This window comes from Helianthus annuus, chromosome 3 (genome assembly GCF_002127325.2).
Source record: "Helianthus annuus cultivar XRQ/B chromosome 3, HanXRQr2.0-SUNRISE, whole genome shotgun sequence".
Lineage (NCBI taxonomy): Eukaryota > Viridiplantae > Streptophyta > Magnoliopsida > Asterales > Asteraceae > Helianthus > Helianthus annuus.
The window spans coordinates 98,360,236-98,376,197 of record NC_035435.2 but is presented as its reverse complement, the minus strand read 5'-3'; the positions used below and the strand labels follow the sequence as shown (position 1 = coordinate 98,376,197).

The following is a 15,962-nucleotide window of genomic DNA, read 5'->3' as shown; positions in this document are numbered from 1 at the left end:
ATGAGTCCTTGAGAAAAGACTACATTGAAAACATCATGACCTACAAGACATACAAGGGGGAGAAGCACATGTTCAGAAACTGGACTATTCCTGAGCTTGAAAAGGAAGTAGCCAGGATTCATGAAATGATCAAGAATAAAGACAAGCAGACTCCCCTAGAAAAATTCAAAAGGGTTGAAGCTGATAAAGCCTTAGAGCTGAAGAGAATGAAAGAGGAGCTGATAATTGCTGAATATGGGTCAAAGAACTCTGTGTCTAAGTGGGGAGAAGCGAGGGTCAGGGCCACCTACAAGAGTTTGGAAGAGCTAAGGAAGAAAGATCCAAAAGCTCCACAAAAGCTTGACTACTCCAAAGCAGAGGTTTCGAAAGGATCATCAAAGCCACATCTCAAAAGAACCACTGCTCCTGCTGGCACTGCCATCTACAAAAGAAGGAGTCAAAGCCAGTTAGGTTCTGAAACAGTTTAAGAGATTCTTGCTGGAAATGTCGTTGTGAAAAAGGGCTTGTTGGTAATGTTGAAAAAAGAATTTGAACTGGAAAAATCTGCACATGCTGCTCAGCCAGTTATGAATAGGCTAGCCTCACCAAACTCCTCAACAAATAAAAATCTCCCAAGAAACCCATCTCGCCTAAAAATACAAGAGTGGAAATCTGACAAACAGAACCACGTATTGACTATGGTCAGGGCAGATGGCGAAGTGAAGAAATTTACAAGGGAACAAGCTCTTGGCCTGAGACTTGAAGATTTGCAGGATCACCTTGATCATCCACTTAGCAGGGATGAAGATGATACAGATGCCTTAACCTTTGAACTACAATTCAAAGGCAAATAAGGGAACTGTTGTTGAGGCAATAAAAATCTACAATAATGGAGAGTTTTGGCATTATCTGTTCCAGGGGAGATTGTTGGGATTGAACCCTACCAAAGGAACAGATAATAAAAGCCAAAACTGGATCACAACAGTAGATTCAAAATAAGCAGATGTTTGGCTGCAAGTCTCTCCCCTTGAAAGTGGTTTCAACATCTGCTGACCTCCTATCCGCTGATCATGCAATCCGCTGACCTACAACTGCTGACCAAGACAAAGTCTGATAGAAGAACTAAAGCTCTGCTGCTCAATCTACTGCCTTGGATCAAGCACTGCTGATCATGACAACATCTGCTGGGCTCACAGCAGTGGAAGGATGCAGCAGCAGTTTATATTTGGTTTATGCATTGTAATATAATATCAGTAGTTAGCATAAGCAGTACTTGTATAGATCGGTTGTTAGAGTTTGTTAGGAGGTTAGATGTCACTTTCATGGTGACGTCAGCTTTGATGCTCAGTGGTTTGCAAGTGCCTTTAAAGAGAACAATACTCTGTACTGTTCTGTTTTGCTCATTCACCATCTTCTTTCTGCACGAACAAACACTGAGCTCAGGCTGAGGGGGAGTTTGCATATCATACACACATTGTAATCAGAGTTTAAAAATAAATTTAATCATTTGATTCAGTGTTAGAAAATGTATGATTGATAGCATTTCTTCTGTTTGATTGTGAAAAGTTTGGTTCCATTAAATTCCGCTGCACTACTCTTTCATATGTTCATCTAAATTCAAACACAAATCAGAATCAATCCAAACTCAGATCCTAACACGCATCAAACAATGACGAAACATTCACATTCCGCTTCGATCCAGCAGAGGAGAAGATGGAGGTCGGAGAAGAAGCTGGTCACCGGAGGAGGAGGGAGGTCGCCGGAGAAGGAGGTAGGTCGCCGGAGGAGGAGGGAGGTCGGAGAAGAGGTAGGTCGCCGGAGGAGAAGAGGGAGGTCGCCGGAGGAGGAGGTAGGTCGCCGGAAGAGAAGAGGGAGGTCGGAGAAGGAGGAGGAGCGACGGAGGGAGGGGTTGATGTTTGAGGGAGGAGAAGAGGGAGGTGTAAAGATGTTTTAAGAAGGGGGTCCATAACTTATTTTTTAAGATGAAAAAAGCTGAGTTTAGATCTGTTAAACAAGAAAAACAAACAGTCTTCAAGGGTAACGTCTGCGCGCCTACAGACATCTGCCCCCTTGAAGAAAAAACAAACACCCCCTTAGATACCTAACATTTAATCAGTTTTACAACTAAAGTTTCTATTGTTGGTTTTAGAACTTAAGAACATATGATTAAAAATATTAAAGAACAAAAGTGTGACTTTGGAATACCAGTTTGTCTTATTCGACCAAAAGAAAAACCAACCTGACCAAAGTTGAATATCCATGTTTGTCCACTCAATCTAAAGAAGAACAAGAAGACCACAGACCATTATTTAGGTTTGGGTGAAGCTAATTTTGTCATTTCAATTTTTGTCAATTCCAATTCCGTTTACCATTTTAGTATTGTAAAAACCAAACACAATTAAAACTTCTATTAGAATTATTTAAAAACTAAACCATGAAATTCCAATTCTTTTAAAAAAACTATGCGTACTTGGTTTTTTACTAGTTGAAAAAGTCGAATTCAATTATTTTATCTGAAAAAATATTAACTTAAAATAGCCTAAGAAAGAAATTAAAACATGCCTATTTAGTTAAATTAAGATTGGATTACACAATTTAGAAACATGTTCACATTCAAATTAGTAAATTAATTTATTTCACCACAAACACCATGCAATAACATTATAGCCTTGTTTCATATATAATCAAGCTTTCAATCGACCCCTGGATGTTTAGCCTTGTATTCCTTCCATAGTTGCTCCACGGGCTTTCCTGTTAAGTTTTTAAAAAAGGAGACGTCGTAAGTCTTCCGCATCATTTTGTTAAGCTTTGCCACGAACCCTGGAACAAGCCCGTCACAATACTCGAGAAAACGGGCCGTGAAATCATACCCCTTGTCCCATTTATCCCCAGAACCAGGCTTGGCAAAGGCCGGTGGGAAGTAATTAGCTTTCAGAATCGCGTAATCTGCAATCCCTTCTGTTAACATTATAGGGGCCTTACCCTCGCCATTCCATTGGAAAACGTGCGTCATTTCATGGTACAAAAGGGACGTGTATTCCCATTTCGTGGCCATTGGCCCGTTGTAATCTCTTAAATAAACCGCACTAACATTAATCCTATCACTGCCCCAAGTGACTCCTTCCGCTCCTATAAAATCCTTAATGAAAAGTTGTATAGTATCTACCGGTTTTCTGTCAGCCGGGGTGTTTTGTTGAAAGAGGGTGGACCAGATAAAGGTGTTGATCTGACCCATTATTTGTTGTGTGTATGGGATTCCGCCAATAATTGTGTTGAATTTTACGGTGCCCCCATGATTCGGGGGTGCCTCTACAATCACCACATACTTCACAGCCAAGATTCCATGGAAAGATAATGAGAAAATTAGGAGAGCACACAAGAAAATGGGAAGCGAAGGCATGGACATAGTAGCTCAAGCTGCATGGACTATATAAATCATTCATATATATATATATATATATATATATACATATATATACACACACCAATAGAGACGTGTACAATTGCAAATATATAGATGGTTTATCGTATTTATGTAAAGTTTGTTGCACTCTTTCAAAGGGATGGCTAAATGTGTACATAGATTGTCCTAAATACGGAAATCATATATGAATTATCTATACTAGCAATCCTAGTTCACATCACTGGAAGGTCATATTGTTTCTTCATGTGTAACTAGTGTTATTCATCACGCGCGTTGCGCGATTTACAATATTCATATAAGTCCTAAACGTTACGACGGGACACATACATACATGAAAAAAAAAATTGACATATAGTAACACAATTATAAAATTAAAACAACCAGGTATAACCAAAACTTTTAACTAAATTCACCCATAAAATCAACACACAGCAAAAAAATTGATAACAACCACCTCATACAGAGGGGGGCTTTCATTTAGCTTCCTTGCAATGGAATAAAGCCCCTTTAAAACTGTCTATTAAACAAAATACAAAAAAAGAAAAAAATCTTATTGGTTGAAAACATCGGGCTCCACCTGCAATGTCATCATTGGGCTCCACCTGCAATGTCATTAGCGCTCGTTACTCGGATGAAGGCCCCTCCATAGCCCCCCCCCCCCCCCCCCCCCCCCCCCCCCCCGCACATAGGAAATAGGGAAGGGGCACTATGAAACACTATTGTTGCTGATTTGGCCTGAGAATTATCCATGTAGAAGTGTCTTAAAGTCTTAGGAGAGCAAAAATTGAATATTGTTGTACATAGATATTTCAATGGGGTTACCAAAAATCCATCACACACTAAACATAATTACACCAGGGTTACCAAACCTAAAAAATTTAAAAGGATCACATATGAAGTTATGTATGCTCGCACCTTTTAAGCGTCAAAAACTTACCACCTCATCACTATGGCACAATCAATGTGAAAATCATAATAAAGTTGTCTGGTCACTGTAGTGATATGAACCAACTTAACTATTAATGTTGATAAAGTGTAGCAAAGGGGTGTTTAGGTATAAACAAAGCACAAAATGTGGCCATTAATTTACAAAAAAAAAAAAAACAATAGTGCTAATATGTGAACATTAAGCCCTTCAGCAACAATAGCTTGAACGGGAAAAAAAATAAAATAAAACTGGAAACAAAGCCGTTACACCTAAATTAACTACTTAAACCTTCAAATTCTCATCAATTAACATAATATACAAAAACAGCACAAATCAAGTAACATAGAAAAGCAAAAAAAAAACCATATACCTTCAGCAGACACGTTCTCCGAAAACTCTCCAAAAATCAATCGAACATTCTCACGATACTACCGTTGCCGGACTCCGGCGCCAATGAATTCAACAAACATGCGTAATTTTTTTCTCCAATTTCCTTATCAGATCCGGCGGAAACCACGATCCTTACGCAACACGAAACAATGATTAACACGGATATAAGAAGAAAACGATCATCCTGTTTGACGCAAATTCTTGCCATTGAAGAAGATTATATGTTGGTATTTCTAGAACAAGTACGGGTTTGCATCCTTACTTGTCATGGTCATCTACAACATATGAGACAACATGTGGTAGTCATTAGTAATATCATCATGTAAATTGTACATTAAAACAGTAATAGTCATTAGTCATATCATGACACCACTTTAACACAACATAACTTACAAAAGACTTGATCTTGAAGCAGGCAATTTGCAATATGTTCATATTTTGAGCTTGAACCAAACGTCGTTTGTTTTGTACTTAACTAACATCATCAATAGCAAATTAGTTAGGTTTTACCAGGCAAACAATGAATGTGGACACAGAGGTAGGTATCCTCTATCTTTAGTATTCCACTTAGGTACGACACATGTCATATTATCATAAACAACCTAAACTGATTATTTAAAATATTGTTAAAATAAGAATCTATAACAAAATTATATAAAAAAAATTGACATAGAACCATGCTATCAAGAACACAATTCAAAGTGATTATAAACACCATCTGATATAAAATATTTATCTTGTTGGGTTTTTCACATGTTTATCAAAGCTACTTTTTTCCAAATAAAATTAAAACGCAGCGGAATATATATTTAAAACATGTTACTTTACAAGATTATTTAAAACCATTTTAAATGCAAAAACCCAATAACCGGATCCATATATGACATGCATACTATCAAAATGCAACCATAGGGTGTTTTAAGAAACAACCTTTCAAGGAGCAAGGAGATGGAAGATGATGATGATTCTTGAATGGTAGCTTCCAAACAAGAAAGCCTCAAGCTAGTATACCCCAAGCTTCCAACAAACACCCTTAAATTGCTAGGATTTGTGTAAGGACCTTCAAAAATGTCCCTAACCAACCTATAGATGTAAACCCGGACCCCTAAAACCCTACTATACATGAAAACCCAAGAAAAACAAGAAAATAGGGTTTTAGGCGGGCCGCGTAAGGGATAGCTTAACCTTACGCGGGCCGCTACAACTTAATGATCCAACCGGATAAGTTTTAGGATTCTAGGCGGGCCGCGTAAAACTTAAAGGATGCTTACGCGGGCCGCGTTAACTTGAAATTCATCCGGATAAGCATCTGGGCCACGTATGACCCAACTGTCCAACCTAAGCCCATGACCCATCAATCCTACGCGTAGACTAGGCGGCCAGGCGGGCCGTGTAAGTGATACCCTTAGGTTTACATGGGCCGCGTAAAACCTAAATTCAGGCTATAAATAGCCTAGCTCAGGGGCTTTCATTCTGTGTCGACGAAACTTTCCAAAAAAGAAGATATACTGTCCAAAATTATAATTTCATATAGTGAGGTGCTGCTACGATACCGGGTATTAACTCGATCGCTATTACGATTCAACGTCCGATCAATTGAAACTATCCAACGAATGTTTAAGTGCTGCTCAAATTGGGTTTATACTTTGTCATTCTTCGTTAATTCGATGGATGTTTAAGTATCGCACTTTGTCATTTGTTGTGAGGGTTTAATCTCGTGAATTGTCGTAAATGCTGTATTAGTTACTAACCCAGTTCGTGTGCATTGTTATTTAAATTAGGTTAAACAGGCTAATCAGTAGATTAAACTCCGCCCGTATAAAATTGCAAGGTGAGTCATTCTCTTTTTATCAAATTATTTCCAAAACCTTATTTATTTCAAAGTTATAATTACGAGGATTAAGCCTTTGTAATCACCAAGTTACAGCCGGTATGTGGGGTTTTGTATACATTACTTGATAACCGTCACTATTGGACAACGGGTTAGCCAAGGGGTGATATGACCATAGTCACAGACACCATTGGACTCAGAGGTTACCGATGGATTGTCGAGTGACAAATACTGTGGGTAGTTGGTTGATAAACAGAAACATTGTAATCGCTCTTAATACTGTAAATTATAACAAAATGCCGTTTTAACTAAAAGAATGATTCACTCAGTATTTCCCGCTGACAAAACCTTTTTCAAACATGTTTCAGGTGATCTATTGTGATCCAAGAAAAGTGTCGTGAAGCACTACAAGCTTAAGGAAGTGGCTCAATATAAATAAATAAAGAAACATGTTTTGTGAAATAAGGATTTCCCAATGAAATCACTTTATTGTAAATTACGGGGTTTTATCCCTAAATTATGTAATAAAGTAAAGGGGCATTTTAGTATTAAAAGATCCTGCATTAAAGACTTCCGCTGTCGCCTAAATTAAATACCACGGGGTTCCTTTCCCGCGGCTCTGGACCGGGTCAAACCGGGGCTAGGGTCGTGACAGGAAAAGGTGGTATCAGATCCACTGATTTAAGCTAATTAAGTATTCAGCAAAATACTTAATTTTACTGATTGCCATTATGTGATTACGTGTTTTATTAACTGACTATTTGTTAGTTACAGTATGGGTAAACAAAGACTTTCGGCTATCTATCATAAATTAGATACTTCACCTAAAGAAAAAGGAACTTCCTCAAAATACCCAGCAGATATGGATGAAGGAATATTTGTCCGTAAAGCTCAGTTTGAAAAGTCACTTTCTCCCAATAAAAGAAGTTTGATTATTAGGAAAAGTCAGGAAAAAGGAAAGAAATCACAACCAAAGGAAGTAAGGTTTAATCCGGAAACCCAGGAAAGAGGCAACCAAGTTAGACGAAAAATGGGGAGATCTTTATATGTTAGCAATGGTAGCAGTAAATACCAACCTTTAAAACTATCAGGATCCTGAATCAGCATTTTGCATATATGCTAAACAGTATGAATGAGTTATCTGAAGCCCTTCAGAATCTCAATCTCTATCCTGTACCAATAGAAGTTTCCAACGACTTCACTGGTTACATTGCTGATTTGGAGGAACCTATGGAATTTCAAGCTCCACCTCCGGAGAAAGCAAAGCCTAAGAAAAGAAGAAGATATGTCGGATGGAGGAAACTGCGCAGAAGGAAACCAGCAACTAGGAAAATTCCCAAAATAGAAAATCCTATGGATAAAGGAAAAGGGATCGAGATCGGTGAGAGTTCTAGGCCAACAGAGATAGAAATCGGGGAAAATATTAGGCGAACAAAAATAGAAATCGGGGAAAGTTCTAAGCAAACTGAAGAATTTCCATTTTAGGTGGAATTAGATCATCTACTGGCAAGCTGTGATATCATTAGACCTATCACCAACAATCTCTACCCTTATCCTGCTGAAACCCAACTTCCAATGAACTTGGAACCAGCTATTCCAGACCCTCTAATCCACACCCAACCTTTAGGAGAAATGGACGAGTGGTGGACTAACGATTGGCAGTTTCAAAACCTTCTTAATAATCCTTATGACGTTTTCCCTCAGTTTGACCCAGAACCTATACCAAATCCACCGATGAGTAACGAAAACTTAGCTGGACTCCGCCATCTTGGCGAGGAGCTGATAGGTACAGGGAATAGGATCCGGGAAATGGGAGAACAAATCTCCTGGAAATACGACGAGAGGGAACGTCGCTATTAAAATGCCAGCTGACAAAAGAATAGTGGGGATGGGAGGCGGTGTTTGTATAATAACCGTAGTAACAAAAAAATATAACTCTGTAAAATAGAAATAAAACTTCTGTAAAATAACAGTGTGTACGGATGCCTATTATAATCTATAAAAATGGAAGTCGAGAAATCGACAATTTTGGTTATACGTGTGTTGTAAAAATTTGTGTGCTTATGTGCAATTATTTTGTTATATTTAATTATCGATTATTTGACACTAATAATACCTATAATAATTACCAGATGGAAAACGCTGGTAATGAACCCGTTAATGAAGTGAATCAATCTGAGCAAAATCAGGAAAATCAATTCATGACTAGGCAAGATATCGAGAATATCGTTGCTCAAGGGATAGCTAGAGGTGTTCAAAAAACTCGTGGCTCGTAGCTCGCTCGAAACTCGCTCGAAAAAAGCTCGAAGAAAGCTCGGCTCGAAATTGGCTCGGTTGTAAACGAGCCAGCTCGGCTCGGCTCGGTTTGTAAACGAGCCGAGCTCGAGCTTGGCCTGGCTCGGCTCGTTAGCTCGTGAGCTGGCTCGATAAGGTTTACATCCTTCATTTTTTTGTCCCACATCGCTTACAAAAAAAAACTAATGGAGTCTCTCCCCTATAAAAGAAGGTAAAGACAATGTACAAAGTAAATTAACTATTTATACTTGCATATTTAGCTATATAGTTAAACTAAATGGCAATTATAGCCCCCAGTCTATGAAGAAATTCATTTTTAAGAGTTTTTTAAGTAGTAAATTTTGCGGTTTTTTGTTAGTTCGAGCTAGATCGAGCCGAGCCGAGCTAGCTCGAACTCTAATCGAGCCGAGCTCGAGCCTCAAATCTCAGCTCGATTTGAAATTCGAGCCGAGCCGAGCCAGCTCAAATCGAGTTCGAGCCGAGCTCGAGCTAGGCCTAGCTCGGCTCGACTCGGCTCGTTTACAGCCCTAGCTATTCCAGCAATTTTTGCTGCTGCCCAGAAACCTGCTGAACCTCAACAAATCATTCCTAGTAAACGAACACAGGAAGATAATTTCAATAATAGCGTAAACGGAGGCGGTAATCATGATAATCATAACAATGATCCACGGCAAGCCCCACTTCTCAAGAAAATGAAAGCTACAACGCCTGGTTGCACTTACAAAGAATTTCTTGCTTGTAAACCAGCTGAATTTGCAGGCAATGAGGGGGCGACTACGACACTGCGTTGGTTGGAGAAAACCGAAGCAGTACTTATGATAAGTAAATGTGCTGAAGATGACAAAGTTATGTATGCTTCGCATCTTTTCAAAGAAGGGGCACTAGAATGGTGGAATACGGTACTTCAAGCCAAAGGAAGAAATATGGCCTATGCCATGAATTGGGAAGAATTTAAGCAGCTAATGGAAAGAAAATTCTGTCCCGAATATGAAAAGGAACAAATGGCAAATAAATTCCTGAGCCATCGTATGATGGGTGTAGATTGTCGAGGATATACTTCAACATTCTTCGAATATGCGAGAGTGGTACCCACCCTGGCTTCGCCAGAACCGGTACTCATTTCCCATTATATTTGGGGATTAATTGGAGAGATCCGTAATATCGTTAAAGCTGCGAGACCACACACTATTGACGTTGCAGTAGAATTAGCTAACACCCTAACTGACGAACTGGTACGTACAAGGGAAGAAAATCGGAAGAAAGATTTAGCTCAGAAAATTACCCAAGGATTTCGTATGGGTAATAATAGCAATGCTATCCTCAAATCCGCCTTTTTGCAGGAATTGCAGAAAGAAACATTTTGGAAGATACAATGTAACCTGCAACTTTTGCAAAGTTATAGGACATCGTGAAGAAGACTGCAGAAAGAAAAAAAGGATCTGCTATAACTGTGGAGAAACTGGACATTTCAAATCAGAATGCCCTAAGTTAACCAAGCCAGCAGACAATAAAGCCAAGACGGCCGACGGAGATACTAAAAAGAATGCCAGAGCATTCCAGCTGACCACTCAAGAAGCAGAACTCATTCCAGATGTAATAGCTGGTACGTTCTTGGTTCACAATGTGTATGCAAAACTATTATTTGACTCTGGTGCAAACCAAAGTTTTATCAATACTTCATTCTGCCAAGCTCTTAATTTACCATTAACCAATCTTAGGCAGATTTTTACAGTCGAAACGGCAGATGGAAATTCGGTTAACATAGATAAAGTTTTGCAAGAAGGAAAGATAGAACTTTTAGGCCATAAATTTTCTGCAAATCTGCTACCTATGAAATTAGCCGGATTCGATGTAGTATTAGGAATGGATTGGTTAGTAGCCAACCATACTCGAATCCTTTGTGATAAAAATTCTGTAGAAATTTGTACCCCCACAGGAAAAGTAATTTTAATTACAGGAGATAGACCTCGAAAGCCACTGAAATTCATTTCAGTAATGAAGTTGGCTAGTTATTCAAGAAAACAAGGAATGGTGTATATGATTTCCGTAATCATTAACACTAAGAGTAAGGAACTTTAGGAAATCCCAGTAGTCTCAGAATACTTCGATGTATTCCCAGAAGAATTACCTGGATTACCACCCGACAGGGAAGTAGAATTTAGGATTCATCTAATTCCTGGAACTACACCGATTGCTAAAGCACCTTATCGGTTAGCACCCACAGAAATGCTAGAATTGAAAAAGCAATTAGATGAATTACTAAGTAAAAGATTCATACAACCTAGTTCATCCCCTTGGGGAGAACCACTGTTGTTTGTGAAGAAGAAAGATGGATCGATGAGAATGTGTATTGATTATAGGGAACTGAATAAGGTTACAATTAAGAATCGATATCCATTACCTAGGATTGATGATCTTTTTGACCAACTTCAGGGAGCTAGGTATTTTTCTAGGATAGACTTACGATCCGGATATCACCAATTGAAGGTAAAAGAAGAAGACATACCTAAAACTGCTTTCAGAACTAGGTATGGTCATTATGAGTTTACAGTTATGCCCTTCGGACTAACGAATGCACCTACAGCATTCATGGACATGATGAATAGAATCTGTAAACCATACTTGGATAAATTCGTAATTGTCTTTATTGACGATATACTTATTTATTCCAAAAGTCAGGAAGAACATTGTGAGCACTTGCATGTACTTGCATGCACTCTTAACTTTGTTAAGAAAGGAAAAGCTCTACGCCAAATTCTCGAAGTGTGAATTCTGGCTGCAAGAAGTGCAATTTTTAGGTCATATGGTGAATCACGAAGGTATTCATGTAGATCCTTCTAAAATAGAAGCAATTATCAAATGGAAGGTTCCGCAAACAGCTATGGAAATTAGAAGCTTTCTAGGATTAGCTGGATATTATAGACGATTTATTAAAGATTTTTCTAAGATAGCTGTACCCTTGACTAAGCTAACTTGTAAAGCAGTTAAGTTTGAATGGGGACCTAGGCAAGAAGAAGCTTTTAAGATTTTAAAGCAAAGATTGACAAATGCTCCAATTTTAGCCTTACCAGAAGGAACTGAAGATTTTGAAGTATATTGTGATGCTTCAAAGTTTGGATTAGGATGTGTGCTAATGCGACGCAAAAGGGTAATTGTGTATGCTTCAAGACAATTGAAGAAGCACGAGGAAAATTATACAACTCATGATATAGAGTTAGGAGACGTAATTTTTGCACTTAAAATTTGGAGACATTATCTGTATGGAAGTAATTTACTGTTTATACAGATCTAAAAGTTTAAGGTACATATTTGGGAAAAAAGAATTGAACATGAGGCAAAGAAGATGGATGGAAATCCTAAGTGACTACGACTGTGATACTCAATATCACGAAGGGAAAGCAAATGTAGTCGCAGATGCTTTAAGTCGTAAATATCATGAAAAACAAAAGCAAGTTCGTGCTCTTAGATTAAATCTGCAGTTAGATTTAATGGAACAATTGAAGAAAGTTCAAGAAACAGCAATCGAAGATGATGCTGAAGGAATGAAAGGATATATAAAAGAACTAGAGCAAGGAAAGGATGGAATTTGGAAATTCCATAAGAAAAGAATTTGGATACCTAAGCAAGGAGAATTAAGGGATAAGATTTTAGAAGAAGCTCATAAATCTAGGTATACTATGCATCCAGGAAACAATAAGATGTACCAAGATTTAAGAAATAATTTCTGGTGGATAGGAATGAAAAATGACATAGCTCACTATGTATCTAAGTGTCTTACTTGTTCGCAAGTAAAAGCAGAACATCAGAAACCTTCTGGACTCCTACAGCAGTTAGAAATGCCTGTATGGAAGTGGGAACTCATAACAATGGATTTTGTTACTAAGTTACCCAAAACCAGAAAAGGTAATGATGCGATTTGGGTAATTGTGGATCGATTAACCAAATCGGCTCATTTTCTACCCATGAAAGAAACCTTTAGCATGGAAAGATTAGCCAAGTTGTATGTAGACAAAGTAGTATCTTTACATGGAGTTCCGCTCTCCATTGTATTGGATCGAGATAGTCGTTTCACTTCTCATTTCTGGACTAGTTTTCAGAAAGCAATGGGAACCCGACTAAATTTAAGTACTGTATATCATCCACAAACAGACGGACAAAGTGAAAGAACGATACAAACTTTGGAAGATATGCTCCAGGCATGTGTGATAGATTTCGGTGGAAACTGGGATGATCACCTACCCCTATATGAATTCTCCTATAACAATAGTTATCATTCAAGCATCGAAGTTGCCCCATTTGAAGCACTATATGGACGTAAATGTAGAACTCCAGTTTGTTGGGCAGAAGTAGGAGAAAGTCAATTATCAGGTCCTGAAATTGTGCAAGAAACCACTGACAAGATAACTCAAATCAAAGAAAGACTGAAAACGGCTCGAGATCGTCTGAAAAGCTATGCAGACAATCGCCGCAAGCCGCTCGAGTTTCAAGTCAGAGACAAGGTACTTTTAAAAGTTTCTCCTTGGAAAGGAATCGTACGATTCGGTAAGAAAGGAAAGCTGAGTCCAAGGTACGTAGGACCATTTCCAGTAATGCAACGAATAGGACCAGTTGCTTATCGTTTACAACTACCAGAAGAACTAGCTGGAGTACATGATGTGTTTCATATATCCAATCTCAAGAAATGTCTATCAGAACTAGCTGGAGTACATGATGTGTTTCATATATCCAATCTTCAAGATGTAGAGGTAAATGAAAAGTTAAAATTTGTAGAGAAACCACTGCAGATAGAAGATAGAAAGATCAATTTTCTTAAGCATAAACGGCTGGTGCTGGTCAAAGTCAAATGGAACTCGAAAAGAGGACCCGAATACACCTGGGAGCTGGAATCAGAGATGAAGCGCAAATATCCACACTTATTTCAATAAATCTCGACGACGAGATTTTAATTAAGTTGGGGAGGATGTAAGGACCTTCAAAAATGTCCCTAACCAACCTATAGGTGTAAACCCGGACCCCTAAAACCCTACTGTACATGAAAAACCAAGAAAAACAAGAAAATAGGGTTTTAGGCGAGCCGCGTAAGGGATAGCTTAACCTTACGCGGGCCGGTACAACTTAATGATCCAACTGGATAAGTTTTAGGATTCTAGGCGGGCCGCGTAAAACTTAAAGGATGCTTACGCGGGCCGCGTTAACTTGAAATTCATCCGGATAAGCATCCGGGCCACGTATGACCCAACTGTCGAACCTAAGCCCATGACCCATCAATCCTACGCGTAGACTAGGCGGCCAGGTGGGCCGCGTAAGTGATACCCTTAGGTTTACGCGGGTCGCGTGTAGGATCGTGTTTCGACCCGAATGAGTCATTCAGAGGAGTTTTCGTCAATTACAGGTGCGGAAAACAAGTAATCAACATAGAAATAGCTTGCAAATCACTTTAAACACCTTTCTGTATTGAATAATGACAGTTTACACCCAAGTCTCAAACCGGCAGCACTTCGGTAAGAGTTACAAGACTTTTTACAATGTTTCGCTTATGTGCTCCTATTTATAGTACTCAAGGTTTCGCTCCAATATACACTGACACATGAGCGAAACCTCATTTTGACACATGAGCGGAACTACATGGACCGAATAAGCGAAACCTCCTATGACCATATAAGCGAAACTATCTGGTTAAGACCCTATGAGCGAAACCTATTGCTAACACTTATACAATATCCTGTTTTCTCGTAAAATGTGCCCTGATCTAACACTCTAAGGCTAAGACTTGATCCAAGATGAAGTCGACAGATGTAGTGCACCAACAAACTCCCCCTCAGATGTTGACGAGTCGTTCATCGAGTCTTTGACAATGTCGTGTCTTCACACCTTCAGTCTTGATTAGTCTTTGGGCTTCTCTCTCTCTATCTTCATCTCTTTCTCTTTTATCTCCAACAAACTTTTTCTCTTAGATGTTGACATCTTTAAGTTCCTCATCTCCAACATGCACTCCCCCTCAAATATTTACTCTTCCTGCATAAAACTCTACCACAAACATAAGTTTTATGATAAACATTTAAGCATATAGACATCACTAATTAATCAACCAATCAGATACTGATGAACCACTTGAAATTGTATCATTTTATCAAAATATCACAATCTCCCAAACCATCTGTTCATCATGTTTAGCAGTTGGAATTTTGAAAATCAGCTTTTCAATATCAGTCGCCGAAAATCTTTTTGACTTTTTCAAAATTTATGCTAAAACACACCTAAAATCTTTTTGAATTTTCTATTAAAAATTAAATGCAGAAATGAACTATTTACAGACAATATTTTTGTGAGTTAGTGCAAGAGGATCATATCAGTTTTAAGACAAATCACTAACACCTTTAAGCTTTAAACATTTTAAGTTCTAAACAATTTACCTAGATTGTTAGTATATTGGTCCACTTTGAATTTTCACACAAATTTCAATCGATTCGAGATACGATATTAATGTTTTAGAAACTTGAACTTAATTGTGTATCACTCCACTTGAATATACTCCTGTATCCAGATCCCAAAGTTCAGTCTTACAGGTGAGTATACCACAGATGATATATGTAAAGGGGTTATGTGCGAGGGCCGTGAGAGCTCAGGTCGATACTTCCGTATACGCAGAGAGATGACGGCTTCGACTTTTGGTGAGTCCCCTTTAGAGGATCTTTTGTTACAACAGCAGTGACTATCAATTTTATTGTTTTATCAACTTGCTGAGGGCGAGCTTATATTTCAAAGCATTTTTTCAGAAAGTATTATTCGGAGACTAAGTCAGTACTTCCATATAGCAGAAGTCCCGGAATAATACCCCAGATATCACTGAGTATAAAGACCTAGTATCTCAGAAAGAGGGACCTTTCAAACAAGATTTCGGGGGTTACCCATATATCCAAGAATAGTTACCCACGAATTAAGCAAGTTTGAATTAAGGTTTATATCTCGTTTCAATTTACTAAATGTGCAAAAATCTACTGACACATCCGTAGTAAGATTGTTTATCACATTTTGACTTTCCAATTCTCTAGCATGTTGTGATAGTCCACACTGATGTACTATCATTTCCTCTTTTTCTCAACAAAACTCATTTT

The 15,962-nt window shown here is 38.4% G+C and overlaps 2 protein-coding genes across 2 annotated transcripts in view; both read right to left on the bottom strand.

Moving 5' to 3' along the window:
- Nucleotides 1-2,549: 2,549 nt before the first annotated feature.
- Nucleotides 2,550-3,435, bottom strand: LOC110927792. Its single transcript, XM_022171198.2, has one exon. It carries the CDS (start codon nucleotides 3,383-3,385, stop codon nucleotides 2,672-2,674), a length of 714 nt encoding a protein of 237 aa, XP_022026890.1. The 5' UTR covers nucleotides 3,386-3,435; the 3' UTR covers nucleotides 2,550-2,671.
- Nucleotides 3,436-3,824: 389 nt separating this feature from the next.
- Nucleotides 3,825-15,962, bottom strand: part of LOC118490452 — a 50,783-nt gene continuing 38,645 nt past the window's right edge. Inside the window, exon 4 of the mRNA XM_035988103.1 lies at nucleotides 3,825-3,920. Within this exon, the coding sequence (XP_035843996.1) occupies nucleotides 3,825-3,920 (96 nt within the window). The remainder of the gene's footprint in view (nucleotides 3,921-15,962) is intronic.